The sequence below is a fragment of the Apis florea genome, unplaced genomic scaffold (assembly GCF_048593485.1).
Source record: "Apis florea isolate Af1SG1 unplaced genomic scaffold, ASM4859348v1 contig_2897_pilon, whole genome shotgun sequence".
In the NCBI taxonomy this organism is placed as follows: domain Eukaryota; kingdom Metazoa; phylum Arthropoda; class Insecta; order Hymenoptera; family Apidae; genus Apis; species Apis florea.
This window is the reverse complement of record NW_028256665.1, coordinates 3,182,970-3,199,377: the sequence shown is the minus strand read 5'-3', so window position 1 is coordinate 3,199,377 and position 16,408 is coordinate 3,182,970. Positions and strand designations below refer to the sequence as shown.

Sequence of the window (16,408 nt, the reverse complement as noted above, 5' to 3'; positions counted from 1 at the left end):
GTATGTTTATATTATCTTCATTTCAGTTCTAAATATTCAGTTTTATATATACATATAATCTTTATTCAGTTCAAAATGTCTTATAAATAATTGCAATTCTATTATTATTAATTATCCAAAAAAATTTCTATCAAATTTTTAATTATTCTATTAAAAAATAGAATAAATTACTCATTACATGGATAAACGAATTAGTTAATCAAGGGGTGGATACAACGGCTGCCCCAATCTCGAAGAATTATCATTTCCGGTTCTGGCCAGTCGAGTGACGCGGCGCGAATTCTCACGGAATTGGCTCGGAAACGCGGCAAATATTTCTTGGTGGAATTTCTTGGTGGGAGTCTTTTGACGTAGCTGGTATCTTATAAAAAGACGCCCGGCGTCGCGACGCTGCATTCACATACGAGGTACAAGAGACGTCGCAAGAATATTTCCATAGAAATCGATCTCAAACGCGATTTCTTTTATAATAGTTTCATTCATTTGAAACAGTATCGAACAGTATTAGTAGAATCCTTTCCATTTAATCCTCTATTTCGCTTCTTCTTCGTTTTTCTTTATCAGACACATTGTATTAAAGTACCCAGTGAAACGATGTCTTCTGTAATGCTAGTGAGTATAATTTTAAATATGATTATAATTATATGTAGATATGTAGATGTTGAATTTCTATATTGTTTCTTAAAACTTAACTAGAAAAACTTACTCATGATATGATAATTTTAGTTAGCCTTGACTATGAACTTGAATTTGAAACAAGTATTTTTTTATTGAATCGATTGTACTGCACATTTATTTTCTGCGATATTTGCGATGTTTTTGATTATTTAAATATTGTTTTCAATTTGATCATTGAAATTTTCATTTCAGTATTTTAAACAATTTTCATATTTTTTTACATTCAAATTTTTACGTATATTATAAATTTCAATCAATTTTTGATACCTATATTATATACAGATTATCAAACACAAATTTTTATTGTCAATATATAAAAGAATATACTTACTCGTTATATTCACCAATCGTTATTCGTAATTTTGGTTAAATGTTCATTTTTCCGTATTTGAGAAATTTATTTAAATGATGAATATTGAATTTGTCAGAAAGCCATCCAGGTGTCTTTTATGGCTAGAATCGCTCTTTAAATGGTTCAAATTGGCTACTATCCAACTTCGTTGATTAGACACGCTGTGGCTCTGCCGTCTTTCTAACACTTGTCCTGAATATTTAGTGCAGTAACCACTAAGCGGTGAAACTAATAAAAATCTAAAAATTTCAAGTTAAAGTTATAAAAATTTGTCTGGCTCTTGTATTTCTATATTGCTTTTAAATGGATGTAAGTGATATATTTATATAAAGCAGTATACGTATATAAAACTATCTCAAAATTGATATAGGAGGATATTAATTTTTATTAACTTTCTATTATATTATATATTTTGAAATAAAAATTATTTGAATATGTTAATTGAAAAAAACGAATATTTTAAACGAAATTTGATAAAATATTTGCTTTTAATATATTTATAATAATAATTTTATTTCAAATGCATTATGTTATATTTAGATTTGCAAGAAGTAAAACTAACCTAACTAGATTAACAATAGAATTATCAATATGTAATATATACGTATATAGATAATAATTAAAATGCTATTAATAAAAATGATTTCATCACTTTCTTAATTATTTCTACTTTATTTCATAAAGTATAGTTAATTTGAAATTAAAATCACTTTCATATTTACGTATTTTTGAAGAATATTATAACAAGAAAAATGTGATGAAAATGTGTTTTTACATAGTGAAAGTTATTTAAAATTTCCAGATTATTATTTTAATTTTTCTGACTTTCTATGTTAAAAAAGAAAGAAGCACTGGAGATTTTATTACTTGATTCTATTATCTTGATATCAATGAAATATTGTATTTTCAAATTACTTTCACACTTATATGAAATGAATGCTTTCTTAACTTATTATTCAAAGATTAGAAACTTCACTGTTGATTTCAATAATTCGATGTTAGTTTTTATTTGACTACATTACAATCGCGTCGAATATTCCATAAACACTTCTTACTTTATTATTTATAATTTTAAATAGGTATTTTGTTTTTTTTTTTATTGAAAAAGTATTCTATTAATTTTAAATATTTCCTGAATATTTTAAAATAATATCAAATTATAGTACCTAATTCCAATGTAAAAATAATCGAAATATGATTAAAATAAATCTTGTATTTTTTAAATGCAATTTTTTTTTTACTCGCAATAAGTATTAAAATTAATTAGAATTTCTGCGATGATTATTTTTTCAGGAAAAACTTAGTGACAAAGTAGCAATGTTCGATCAATATGCAAACAAACACAAAGACAAACAGAACAAAAATCCATTTACTTCCGGTTTAAACATCGAAAAACAAAAATTTTCGAAGGATGAATATGGCAGGTGAGCTTTTAAAATAAATATAATTAACAAGAATATTAATTTTTTTAAAATAAATATTTAATTTTAGACCAGTAGCTGGCTCTTTAACAGACATTCGCGGTAAAAAAGCCGCGGCACATATTTTAAAAGAAGTGCTCGAACTTTGCGAGATCATTCATCAAGAAGGCACACCATGTCGGGACCAACCAGAAATTATTGCGATCACATTTGGAGATTTATTCAACATTTATACCCACATTAGTAATAAATGCGTAGGACTGTTGCTGAGAGCTAGAAAACAGAAATTCGTAGATTTCGAAGGAGAAGTCCTATTTCAGGTAGATGATAATGAATTTTTGTACAAAAATTGAAATCGAATATTGCTTGTCAGTAGGAAAGCATTTCATAAATTTTTTCAATAAAAAATTAGAATTATAATGATTGATTATAATTATAATCTGTTACAGAGACGAGACGATGATGTGCCAATCTATTTGGTGAAACCTATCACAGAAATTCGTGAAATGTTCAATCAACGAATAAAGGAAATTGCAAAAGAGATGACAGATAGTTAACACTTATTTTCTTCTGAACGAATAATTCCACGCTGAAGTATCTTTAGTCGAACGCATTACCTTGCTTATATTTATTATACAACCATAGAAATAACGAGAATGACCATTTATAATTTTTATTCGAGATGAATGTGTGATACGAGTGAGTGAATTTGAAGAATGAGTTGATAAATCGATAAAAACAATCAAAGAATAATCGAAAGAACAAATATGTATTCATGTGATATTTCCATAGAATTATTAGAAATAAAGATCTTTTTTTATAAAAGAATTATTCTTTTGTAATCATTACATCTATAAAACCTCTACTATTTGATATTTAAGAACAAAGAAAAACAAATAGTGCAAAAAGGACAGAGATAGAGTAAAAATTGTGGAATCAGCGCCATCTTCAGAGTGCCGCAAATGAAACACACAAAGGAAGGACAGAAAATAGTAAGAAAAGGATAGAGATAGAGTAAGAATTGACTATTATCGCCATCTATTAAATATCAAAGGAACTTTTCTAAATATCAAAGGATAAAGCAGAATAAGAATTGAAAATTAGCGCCATCTCTTGAGTGTGTCTAAAATCTCTTTCTAAAGAGATGTTCTTAATTTTCGAGAGATGGCGCTACTGATCAGTTCTTAATTTATCTCTATCTTTCTTTTACTATTTACTATCCTTGTTTCATGTGTTTCATTTGCGGCACTCTGAAGATGGCGCTGATTTCACAATTTTTAATCTATCTCTATCCTTCTCTCTTCGTGTACACTTGTTTTTAGTATGCGAATAAACCAAACATAGAATGTAACATGGAACTTTCATCATTTCTCTTTCGAAACTATAACGTATTTGAATTTTTAATGTAAAAAATATAAATGTTATATCTACTTTCAAGATGTAGAATACATCTACATAAAAAACATATTTGGTTATTATATATCTCATTGAATTTCATATTTAATTCTTTAATTTGTAATTATTTCATATAGAAATTATTTCTAACATGTATAAGTGAATATTTACATATCTTTTTCAACAATTATTATATTTCCATTTCTCGTTATTTAATTGCTCGTTGTGAATTTTTATCGATAATATTAAAGATTATTGATCTTTTTTTAATGAAAAATCAGGATCAATGAAAACTATCAATATCATTACTTCTAAACCTTTATTCGTACAGAGCTGTTCACGTACAACATTAAAAATAACGCAAGGTTTGTCGCCGTTTTTTCAGAAGAATACAACGAAGTTTTACTAAGTGTACTCCGACCTCGAGCGAGAATGATTAGGCAACGTCCTTTATTTATTATAACAAGGGTTATAAACAACTAACATGGTGTCCATTCCGGTAACATACCACCATTGTCTTTTTTTTTCTTTTTTAATAGGTAATTCTCCTCGATTTTACTCGTGTCTTTCAATAATTATCGCGACAATGCACTTAACTTACTTTATACTAAATTTAACAAGATAATTATCGTTTCTTATTTTTAAAGACCTCATGAAGTTTGTGTGTGAAGTTTTAATAGCTAGCTATGAAAGATAATTTGAAAAAGCGGTAACAAGTAACGATACGTAGAAGATAGAATATAGAAAGGCAGAGTTAAATATAGAAGAGTTTAAAAAAGCGAGCTGAAAAGATCGAACAACTCGAAATGAAAATTATGTATGTTGCTTTGTTGTTAAACGGTATCGTTGCACGTTTCAACGCCTTTGTTAATAATTGACCCGATAGATGGGGTCATCGATTGCCTCTCGGTTCGGTGCATCGATGATTTTTATCAAAACGTGTTTAAAAATTTCACAGTTTACACTATTAGCCAAAAATGCAAAGATACCTTATATACGTTACATATCTTGTATGATATTTATGTATGTACTTATTGCCACGTTGTTACATAATTTATCAGCAAATAGTATTCTAATACTTGGAATTTCTAAATTCGATTTCTCTTTCCTCTTTTCGTACGTCTAAAATTTATCTTACAGTTTAAGAGAATAAAGTTTATTATTTAACCCTAGAAACAATATATTTTCACCGGAATCTAGCTTGGCCAGTATAGGATGTTACTTTTTTTCGTACAATCTCACGTAAAAAAAAAAAAAAAAACAACCTTGCAAACAAATTACGAATCACTCTGTCCTCCTGGCACGGATAGTGGAAATAATCGAATTCTAGGTTATGTTCGAGCGTTTTCACTCGGATTCATCACCGCCACCATCATGACACGAGGGATAATGTCTGAACGAAGGGGGACACAACGAAAAATTAACGAGAGAAAGATACTTTTTTACCGTTATCGTTCTGTCGAAATTATCGAACGTTGTCTTTGAAACAAACTCTTTCTTTTGAGAAAAAGAAAAAGAGAGAGAGAGAGAGAAAAAAAAGAAGAAATAAAACTCTCGTCAGGTGGCGACATTCTCCATCGGTCTTGACGGCAAGAAATAGGAAGACAAAATCGAAGAGAAAAAGGAATCAAGGTAAAAGAAAGATAAATCTCTTTTTTTTTTTTCTCTTTCTTCCTAACAATCAGAATATTCACAGGCAGTTAATTCCATCTTAATATTAAACCGAATAAACTCGAAAGAAGAAAAAATCAGGAAACGAAGGTGATAAAGAAAAGGCACAGAGGGCATTTCTGTTATACTTCCGTTTCTGTCGAATCTCGAATCCTTCTCGCTCGAGAGGCGTTCGTTCGACTGTACGAGAGGTTTTTTTTTTTTTTTTTTTACGCTTGGTTTTTGTCTGTGCGCTTTCTTCACGAAGAAAAATATATGTATATATTATGTATATTTAATGTCTCTCTCTTAATTATATTATATATAATAATTAATCAATTTCTCTTTCTTCAACATCGCGTCTGTCACAACGCGATACTCTTTACATTTTCTTTATATGTACAATGGTTAAATCTCGCGAGCTTCGTCGATTTTATTTTCTCCTCCTTTTCTCTCTCTATGTATATATATATATATATATTTTTTTCTTTTTCATCTATTCCTTCCTCTAGCGACGTAAGTTTCGCGAGCATCGAGAGGCTTCCGCGATCAAATTCCATTTCTTTTTAGAATTACGGTTCGCTGGAAGACTCCATCGAAAGTTACGTCACTTGCACGTACGTCAAAATACGCCGTTTAAATTTTTTTACATTCGTCCTAAAAAAAAAAAAAGGAAACGCGCGTACCACTCGGTCCAACGACAAAAGGGAGGTAACGCTTCTTCGATTCTCACTTGCTTTTCCATCGTTTCTGCCGCCGTTCTCCTTTCAAGTCAATTAATCCACTTATCGTCATCGTTTCCAATTGTTCTCGCTTTGATCTCTCGATCGAAATCTCTCGATGGTCGTAGACTCGATGTAAAGATACACGATGACCTTGATAAGGGAGGGTTTCCTTATTGGCAGAGAACTGGAATCATCGTGACGATCATTTCCGAGGAAAATAATCTCGATGCTCGTCTGATGTTCATCCGATCCGTATCTTTCCAATAAATCTTGAATTGTATGTTCAAAATTTTTTCCGGACGACGATTAGAGATGTGCGTTTCTTATCGATAGAAGAGTCTTTCAGGGCGTTAAATTAGCATCGTTGGCGATAAAAAAGACACGATCAGAGAGAAGAAGTGGAAATGAAGAGAAAGAAAGAGAGAGAGAGAAAATGAAGAAGATCGAGGAAGAAAAAAAAAGGAATGGATGGAAGGAAAAAGAAGCGAGGAGAAGAGAAAAAGAACGAAATCGATTATAATTTCTCTTCGATTGGACACGAATTGATTAAAAAAAAAAAAAAAAAAAATTAAAAAAGAAATCGTGTATGCGTCGATAGAAATTCTACCAATGTTGAGGAAGAATTGCAACTGTTAAAAAGAAAAAAAAAGAAAAAAACCATATTATCGATCAAACGACTCGAAACATTCAATTTTTCTTTCCTTTTTTTCCATCCATATTTTATCCACATGTTAAACCACATATAAACCATCGATTCGATATCCCATTTTAGAAACAATTTCCTCTTCCTCGTCATTTATATATCATATAGATGCATACAACATATTTGGATTCTGTATACGCGAAGAGCAAGAAGCACAAAGCGAGCAAAGTTTCTCTCTTGGATTCGTAGACGACGAAACGGAAAAGTAGCGGCAGTGCGGTAGCCAGCCAGGGAAATCGGGATGGATGTGGACGAATAAAATGGTTCCCTTGCCATCATGGACATCATTGTCCAACCGCGCGAATCAATTTGAATCGAAAAAAAAAAAAAAAAAAGAAAAAGAAAGGAAAAATCATTTCAATTTTCTCGAACATCGTTGCATCCCTCCTTTTGCGCGAATTTTTTTCTGAAATTTCATCGATACACCTCCGAAACCACTTATCCACACACAAGATCCCTCCTCTTTCCATTCCATTTCTCGGCCCCTTGCTTGCTCCTTCTCCGTGTCTCCCCTTTTCTCTCCTTGCTTTTTCTCCTTACGTTATTTATTATTATTATTAATTAATATCTCTCTCTTTTTCTTTCTCTGGTTTAGTCGGCTCGATGTTATTGGCAGAGGAATTTTGTTGCCGGCGGCACACGGCGAGACAAGGCTAGGCCCACTTGTCGACGACCGTTTCGCTTACTGCAACATAATAACACAGGCGCACATCGATTAATTCGATCCTTAAACACCAATTTATTCAACGTCTCTCCCTCGTTCGATCTCTCGAGTGGACAAACCGTGGCAAGCTGCTCCGATTAGACGTTCAACATTTTATTATATTAATTTTTCCTCCTCGAAACGCGTCGAGAACTCAAACCCTTCTCGAAGCGTCATTTTTCATTTCAATTTCCTTTCTTCCCTTTAATTTTTGTCCATAATTTTTCCTCTCTATCCTACTCAATCAAGAAACAACCGTCGTCATCGAGTGGATGACGAGTGGATAACACACCCCTTTTCTCTCTTCGAAAGTGTGCATCTCTTTTCTTCCCTCCCCCTTTCAACCTTCCCCTCTAACCAGGGCGCGATATATTGAGCATGATCGGTAAAACGAGTATAGCAAGAGATACGTTACTTCATTTTCTTCTGTATCTAAAGATAAAGCTTCAAACGTATTTTTAACTAATGCACAACAACGATCGACCAGTATTTGAAATATCGACACGTTTCATCGATACATACTTGTCTTTTCCTATGTTATTTAACGTCTTTTTCATTTTCTCTCTCTCGAAAAGGTGAACAACACGGATTCTTCTTCTTCTTCCTAAGTTTTCAAGAACAGCGAACGAAATTAACACCCAGACACACTTCGGGATCCTCCCATTAAATTTCTCTGGAAATTACTCGCCATACTCGTTTCACCAAAAAAAAAAAAAAAAAAAAAATAAATAAATAAATAAAAAAAAAAAGAAAACGTACAAATTTTCTTATCGACTCTCAACGAAAAAAAACGCGCCCCATTCTCTATCTCTTTTTTCCCTAACGATAATATATCCTCGTGTTGTTTGCGATTGTAACGAGTGTGTAAATACATATGCGTGTGTGTATAAATCTGTGTGTGCGTTTGCGTGTGTCAATGTATTACGTGTCGATGATGTGTCGTAAGATATATATATATATATATCTGTTTCCGGCTCGATCCCATCGGTCAGCTTGCGGGTTCTTGTCGCATTGGGTGGGTGTTGTTGTTTTAAGTGCCATTCTGACGATAATTTTCTCTGTGTCCGGACTTGGTGTCGATTTTCGTCCTATCGTGTTCCCGAGCTTTATTTCGGCGGCGTCACTGGCGGTGCCACTGCAAGCATATCACACGCAATTTCGATTAATGAAAGAGGCGGTCGTGAACGAGGAACAACACGCGACACAACGTTGTTCCCCGGATATCCTACACCCAGGGCCTGTAACCGTCCATCTTGTATTTTTGTCCTCTTTCGTCCTTCTTTCCTTTTTTTTCTTTTCTTTTAGATTATTGCTTCTGTTTCGTTTTTTTTTTTTTTTTTCTAATCCTTACGTCACAATTGTTGTAAATTTCTCATATGATAGAAATCCAAATCGTGGAACCCGTATGTAATTAATTGTGGAGAGAATCGTCAACATCCAGTTCGATTCGTAAGAATACTTTGATATTGAGATCGTCTAATCGGAATTTTTTTTTTTAAAATCCTTCATTTCTGGAATGTGGATGCTTCTTTCTCGCATCAACGCATTGCGCTCTTTTCATCCATTTTATTTCTTTATATTGGATTTCATCAAGAAAGTATTAATACGTGCAATGCATCGAACGAAAAATAGCTTCCTCTTCCCCTCAAAAAAAAAAAAAAAAAAAAAATCAAACCAAACTTCAGAAGCAAGATTAAAGAAGGAAGAAGTGCTGTGAAATAAAAATAAACTAATCGGGTAAGCGACTAGAAGAATCACAAATTCGCTTTTCAATTTACAAGCAAGGATAATCACTCCAATTTCTTACTACGTGTTCTCGTTTCATTTTCTATTACCGTCACAGTAAATTTGTTGTCGTCATCGTGTCATGTATCGTGGCGTTTTTTAGGGGGCGCAACTCTCTAAAAAAACTTATCTATACTTTAACTATAATATATATATATATATATATACGAAACAATGGAGAAAAATAAAAAGAATTGTTACCTGAACGATCCACATGTGGAATCTCCTCCGATCACGTTCGCTTTTACACTGTGACTGAATAGTTTTCACACACCAGCAGGCAGGGGTTAGCAAAAAAAAAAGTGTCGGGGACAACTTCTTCGATTAGGAGCGATTTTTTTTTCCAGGCCAACAATTATATTTTGTTGATTTTTTTTTCTCTTATTTCTATATACTTTTTTTTTTTTTTTTTTTATTTGTCCAGAGGATGCATGCAAAAATTCAAACAACAACTCGAAGGAGGGGACACAGAATGGCCGATGATGAATGACGAATAACGCGAAATGGCAATGGCGGTTTGAACTTCGTTACAACACGGATGATCCACTTCCGTTTCCACGAGAGAATCACCATAGAAGATTTTTCGTATCCCTTCGATTTTCCCAGGACTTTTTTCGTAAGATTTTAGTCGAGAAAAGAGCTATTAAGAGCCTGGAATAGTCTGTAATTCAGGTGTTTATAGTTAAGAATGATAGAGGTCTCCAAGTGTCCATTACCGGATTATTAATTAAAAAAAAAAAAAAACTTTCAAATTTTATTGCATCGTATCATTGTTAACAACTGTGAGAAAAGAGATAGGGAGGAAAGAATAAAAAAAAAAAAAAGAATATAATTTAATAAGGAAATCACTTTTCAAAAATCTTTATTTCCTTGATTTCCAGTCCTAACATGAAAAAAATATCGAAAAAAAAGAGACATTCTTTTAAAAAAAAAAAAAAAAAAAAAAAAAAAAATGTATCATGCACACCCAGAAATCGCTAACAATATTAACCACAGTACAAAATTACGACGAAGGATAGAAGATATAAACGGTGAGAGAGGAAAGAGGAATGATGAACGAATGAAAGAAGGAGACATAAATAATCGCAGGTATGAATGGAGACAAACACTTATTACAGTTCACATTGTATTAAGTGTTCGATGTTCTTACACGCGGCAGATGCCACTATTTTTTCTTTTTCTTTTTCTTTTTCCAAGCGAGATTATACTATTACTGTAACTCTTAAAATCGAGCGATCTTCTAAACTCGTAAAACAGTAGGCCGATCATAGAAAACTTCGAACACGCATTAGTAACACATGATCTCATGTTCTTTCATTAATATTTTTTTTTTCTTTTCTTTTTTTTCTTTTTTTTTTTTTATTACAACAAATAACGCACTACGTCAAACCGTCATTTTTAATAATATCGAGATTAATCGTAGTCGCGATGCAATATTTACTTTCACTTATAAATTGTTTCTCGATTCGAACCTCTATGTATATATATATATATATGTATATATGCACGTGTACACGAATAAATAAAACAAACTGATAAATAAACTTCTTTTTCTTTTTGCCAAGGGTATAAATCTATCGAGAGTTGATCTCGAAGAGAACATTTTTTCGAAAATAGACACAGCGTTGAAAATGATTATCGATTACTTTCGATTCGGTGTCCACTCACAGAAGAAAATATTCTCGAGAACAGATCTCGAATATATTCGTACCCTGAACATTCATCGCCTGTGAATCGATCGGTAAGAATGTTCTGTTTTCTGTCGATTCGCAGTTATCGATCGATATATGTATACATTATATATAGAGCGTTCTGTTTCGTATAGCAACCTTGCGAATAATTTCGCGGATTTGAAATATTATTTTCATCTTTCGTGTACATGATCGTCCCGTAATTACTGCTAGACCGTTAAATTCGTACTATCGGGCATTGATTAATTAGGATCATCACACCGTGGCTCGCCACAACGTGCGTTTGTGACGGTTGATAGTAGTATGCATCAAAATGATCATTCAAGTAGTCGCACTCTCTATCATAAGTTATTAATTATCATTATTATCATTATTATTATTATTATTATTATTATTAATATTAATATTATTATTATCATTAGAAATAGGTACTTCCTGCACGAATGATGCGACCGATGCTTTCATCATCGTAACTTTATCGTATTAGATTAGGTTGATCGAAGCGTTGGACGAACTTTCTTCCGATTCACAAATTTTTATTCATTTCTCTTTCCTTCTTCTTCTTCTTTTAATTTCAAAATTAATTCGTTTCGAGTTATATCTTCTTCAGATGTGGAAAGAACGAGACGGTTTAAGTTACAGGGTAGGTGAAAATAGATTTCATAATAATTTCTCTTTCGATCGCCGATCGAAGAAGATGTAGCCTCGAACACGAGTCGAAATCGCTTGTCCAACGCTTCGCTCGATTTCTTTCTTATCGATGGCACTCTCTACTGCTCCACGATTTTTTTTTTTTTCCTTTTCACGGATCTTTTGTAAGAGAGAGGGAAGAAAGTAAAAGATAAAAAAAAAAAAAAAAACAATGAGAAGAAAGAAGAAAAAATAAAGTAAAAGCGAGAAAAAAAGAGAACACAATTCACACAATATGCAAGTACTTACAAACGTTCGAAACGTCGAGTGAACGTAAGAAAGAACAAAATTTCTCTCGTTCACCAACGTTTATTGAACGTCGATCAAGTGCTGTCAAGACCATTATATATATATATTTTTTTTTTCTTTTCATTTTTAATTTTTCTTTTCTCCGATTGTATCGGCATCGTGATACTTTCGACATTTCTGTGCTGATAAGGCAATTAAATCGAAAGGAAAGAAAAAAAGGAAAAAAAAAAAACAGAAAGAGATTAAATACTTAATTAAATTGATCTTACACGTTACACATTTCTGTTCGTTCCTACATTTCGCACAGAATCGTCGAAGATCGTGCCGATACTCGTAACGATAGATATCTCGCTGTACAAAATGTGAATTCCATTATTTCGATTAAAACACACTAGTTAGTCGAATAGGGTATAGAAGGAAGAGAAATGAATGAAAATGAAAACAAAAAAAGCGATGCAAAGGGTATGCGCACGCTTCAACGCTGCATCCCAAACGCATGGATGATTAAATCGTACAAATTATTTTTCTTTTCTTTTTTTCTTTTTCTTTTTTTTTTTTTTTTTTTCACGGATTCTTGCATCACGGATCTAATTAAGTTTAATTATGCCTATACCAAAAGTAGTATCACACCCTAACCGGTAATTAATATATATTTATATATATTACACTAATCGTAAACATTGCGAATGACGCTGTTCTACGTAGAATTAAATTAATTATGCACTCGTCGCGTCGTACGAACGGTGGACATACAAAGAGAGAGAGAGAGAGAAAAAAAATTAAACGGGCAAAAAAGAGAGAACCGTCTTCTTGTCTCATCTTTTCTACACGCAAAAAGAAAAAAAAAAAAAAAAAAAAAAAACGCACACACAAAACCGCTTCTCGAAGCCACATCGTCAGTCTTGTTGCATTTGCACATGGTCGAGAGGCAGGTTTCTGATTTTTTTTAACTATTTTTCGCTGTTATTTCTCGCAAGAGAAAAAAAGAAAAAAAAAAAAAAGAAACAAAAAGAGATTTGGCCGAACGATACTTATTTATCTTTTGATATCTTCCTAACGCCGTATGATTTATAAAACCTCGAATGAGAGAAATGACTAAGAGACAGTTAGATGCGTTAAAAAGGCCCACGTATACTCGTGATGACACCGGATCTTCCATTGTTCGCATGTGGCGCGTGTATTATAATATAGAATGTGTGTTTCTGTCTCTGATGGCAAGTCTGAACTCGAAACATTGCTCAACATTTGAACACCGTTAACTATGTTGTTAAAATAACAACACGAACAAATAGTAATTGATGATGGCATATGAAAGTATCTACAAGAGAGAATATAAATGTTAGGTTAGACTGGACAATGTTTCATTAGTCTTCAATAACGTGGCAAGGATTGATCAAATTCAAGGTTTAACAACATGTTCGTGTTGTATTAATTATAGCAATCAACTATATATATATATATATTAACTCCGAACATTTTAAAAGAAATCTATTTGCTCTATTGATAAAGAACAAAGCTAACGTTTAGAATAAAGAAGGTAGATTTATTATTAGAGATTTTAACACATTTACTGTCCAGGATAGTTCGTTACATTTAAAATAATTTTTTTGTTTCCATTATCAATTATATTACATATTAATCATAATCATATTAATTATGTTTGCAAGGAATGTAGATTGTTGGACAGTGAACGTTTCGTATCGATGTCAACTCTTTCATTATGATGGATTATTTCTATCGATTTATTGAGAATTCATTAAAGTTAATATTATTCGTCTAATAACGCATACTTTCATACAAATTCTTCATTTATTCAAATTTACTTAAACTATCATCCTCTACTTATTTAATTCCATAATGAAAGAGTTAAATCGTGAAATTCGAATGCCTCGAATCATTCATAAACGAAGTGTCGATCATTGTCGCTAATAGGAACGAATATGTACCTTCTCATAGAGCGTTCTCGTATTCAGACTACCATACTAAGAGAGGGAGGAAATTAATACGACGAGACACGGATTGTGAGAGATCACTGATCGTAAAATGTTCGATTTCTTTTTCTTTTTATTACGCGCACGAACTCTTGCAATCCGTGTCTGATAAATTAGCAATATTACAAATCTATCTATTGCGTGGTATTAATCGTTCAAATATATCACACCCAGTAAGGTATACGTAAAAGTAATAGCGTGGATGCAATGATAGTGCAAAGATGTTAGAATGATCCTGCCGTGCCAACGTAATTTATATGACAATTAAAAAAAAAAATATATATATGTATATGTGTATATATATATATATATATATAGAAATTTTATTCTTTACCTGTAAATAGTTGTTCTTTATTTGTAGTTGAGTCTTACTTGAACCAGGCTAAATATCGATTAATAGAGTCGTAACAGGTGAAACAATTGAGTATCATCATGGAGATAAGTGAACGGTGAAGCACAGCAGGATTTGCTAACCATTGACAGTGATTGTTCTACGAGGTTAGTGGATATTTTTTTCCCTTTCTTTTAGTTGGGATGTACCATTGGTAGAATACAATTGTGCATGCAATTACTCGTCGAAGGAAGGAAGACATAATAATAGACAGGTTCAAACATGAGATCCATTAATTTTTAAACTTCATGCACAATCTTTGCGTTCACACGTTAGCAACGAAGCGGACAATTCCAGTTTTGACGTCTTGATCACTCCAGATGCTGGGGATTAATAAACAATAACAAATTTTTAAAAAAACAAGCAACAATAAAAGCGGTTAGAGTTAGAAAGATAGAGGTAAAAAGATAAATAAAAATAGAAATAAAAAAGAAATAAATTACGAAAGGAAATTATAAAACATCTAAGAATATTTTTCAAATAAACTAAAATGAAAAAAAAAAAAGAAAAAAAAAAAGATTGTGTAGTGTGAACTGCTGTGCGTTAGAAAAGTTCAAAAATAGAACTACCGTAAAATATGATTGGTATAACATGCTTTCTAGGATTCTATTCTGTCGATGTTTTAACCAATTCAAATAACAATTCTCGGTATTCTGTAGTTGTGATATTTTTACTCAATGTGGAAAAAAAAAAAAAAAATTTAAGTTATCATTAAACGCTAAGACATCGTCAGATGTATAATACACATAGAACAGTATGATGCAATTATTTAGAATTCATAAGGATTACTCGTTGACGAATAAATTAATGTTTTAGAAATGCATTGTGCTCAAGTATCATGCAAGGTGTATACGTGTTGAAAAGGGGGACTGCTAAGGGGAACAGGTATACTAATGTATCAAGGTTAGAAAAAACATTGATGGATGTTGTTTCTTTTTTGTCGGGAAGGAAAAGTTAATGTTTAAAAGGCACTCGTAGAAAATAATTTAACAATCACAATTGTTTTGATTGCGCGGGGTCTTTTTTTCATCACTCGAAGCCACTGAAACCCGTATATATAATTGTAGAGCGACTTCAGGGTACGGTGTGATGCGGGCATGGTGGGCCTTGGTGGCAAATCTGTATTGGTTGTACTAACACCATGCACAACAGTCAAACTGGTTAAAATCTCACTTAAACGCACTTCAATTAATAACTTATCTTCGAGGCTTCCCGGGCAACGGGGAAGAACTTCGGTTTTTTGTTTAAATGCAATTGCAAGTCCGAGAACTCATTTGCAAAATGTTTTCCATAGGAAAAACACTGTCTGTTAGATTAAATGTTTGTTTTCACGGACGTTCTATATGGGATAAATAATTAATAGTCCAAAGAACACAGCCCACATTAGAACGATCGAATGCACTGAGTCAATTGGATTCTCACCATCTGTAAACTTTCTGGCAATGAACTTTAGGGTTTCGTCGAGAAGTACCACTGGAATGGAAAACTTCATAACGGTAACCCACTCCTCGCTCGTCAGTGGGGTAACTTGGAATACAGACTGAAACAGATAAAAATTTAAATTATTATGTTATATTGTAGGATAAAAACAAGAGCAACAATTTTCATTGCATCTTTATGTACCGAAAGGACATCGACGTAAAGGATGACAAAGTGGAGTGTGAAAGAAAGAGCCATGGAGGCAATGAGCCACATATTAGACCAGGGCGGCATAGTGATGAGAGATTGATTCTCGGATAAACTAAAAGAAAAATAAAATAGAAATTAATATAAATATGAACAACAAAAGATTTATTTATATAATCTTACCTGTTCATAGCGTTCAACATTTCAATGGTTACAAGTACGGACAGAGCCATCGTCATGGGATGAGGATCCGTGAAGATCTTACAATTAAGGCCCTTGAATTCCTCGCCACCACCCATACACGCTAAGTGATGAGTCTGAAAGTTACATCCATTGTCGTTACGATTCCGTATCGAAT

General features: G+C 32.5%; 2 protein-coding genes across 8 annotated transcripts in view; one reads left to right on the top strand and one right to left on the bottom strand.

Annotated features, from left to right (window-relative positions):
- LOC100869873 (actin-binding Rho-activating protein) lies at positions 1 to 3,279 on the top strand. 2 transcript variants are annotated; one of them, XM_012488628.2, is made up of 4 exons: positions 1 to 612; positions 2,324 to 2,454; positions 2,522 to 2,771; positions 2,901 to 3,279. In XM_012488628.2, exons 1-4 carry the CDS (start codon positions 595 to 597, stop codon positions 3,006 to 3,008), a joined length of 507 nt encoding a protein of 168 aa, XP_012344082.1. In that variant the 5' UTR covers positions 1 to 594; the 3' UTR covers positions 3,009 to 3,279. The 2 variants fall into 2 exon arrangements, with proteins under 2 accessions (XP_012344082.1, XP_003695206.1); XM_003695158.4 differs by lacking the exon at positions 1 to 612 and adding an exon at positions 1,037 to 1,339.
- A 3,488-nt stretch (positions 3,280 to 6,767) lies between these two features.
- SERCA (ATPase sarcoplasmic/endoplasmic reticulum Ca2+ transporting SERCA) overlaps positions 6,768 to 16,408 on the bottom strand; it is a 41,745-nt gene continuing 32,104 nt past the window's right edge. For 2 of the 6 annotated variants that reach the window (XM_086907747.1, XM_086907746.1), the window contains exons 11-14: positions 16,234 to 16,367; positions 16,048 to 16,165; positions 15,847 to 15,964; positions 7,239 to 8,762 (exon numbers count right to left, since the gene is read on the bottom strand). In XM_086907747.1, coding sequence (XP_086763873.1) covers positions 8,734 to 8,762; positions 15,847 to 15,964; positions 16,048 to 16,165; positions 16,234 to 16,367 — 399 coding nt within the window. In that variant the 3' untranslated portion in view covers positions 7,239 to 8,733. Of the gene's footprint in view, positions 8,763 to 14,368; positions 14,748 to 15,619; positions 15,965 to 16,047; positions 16,166 to 16,233; positions 16,368 to 16,408 lie in introns of those variants that run through there. The other 4 variants (XM_086907743.1, XM_086907744.1, XM_086907745.1 and 1 more) reach the window with 3 other exon arrangements.

Excerpts from the sequence above, each read along its gene's own strand:
- LOC100869873 (XM_012488628.2), top strand. Across the intron at positions 2,455-2,521 it reads TCGAAGGATGAATATGGCAG|ACCAGTAGCTGGCTCTTTAA; the intron begins GTGAGCTTTTAA and ends ATTTAATTTTAG. Across the intron at positions 2,772-2,900 it reads AAGGAGAAGTCCTATTTCAG|AGACGAGACGATGATGTGCC; the intron begins GTAGATGATAAT and ends AATCTGTTACAG.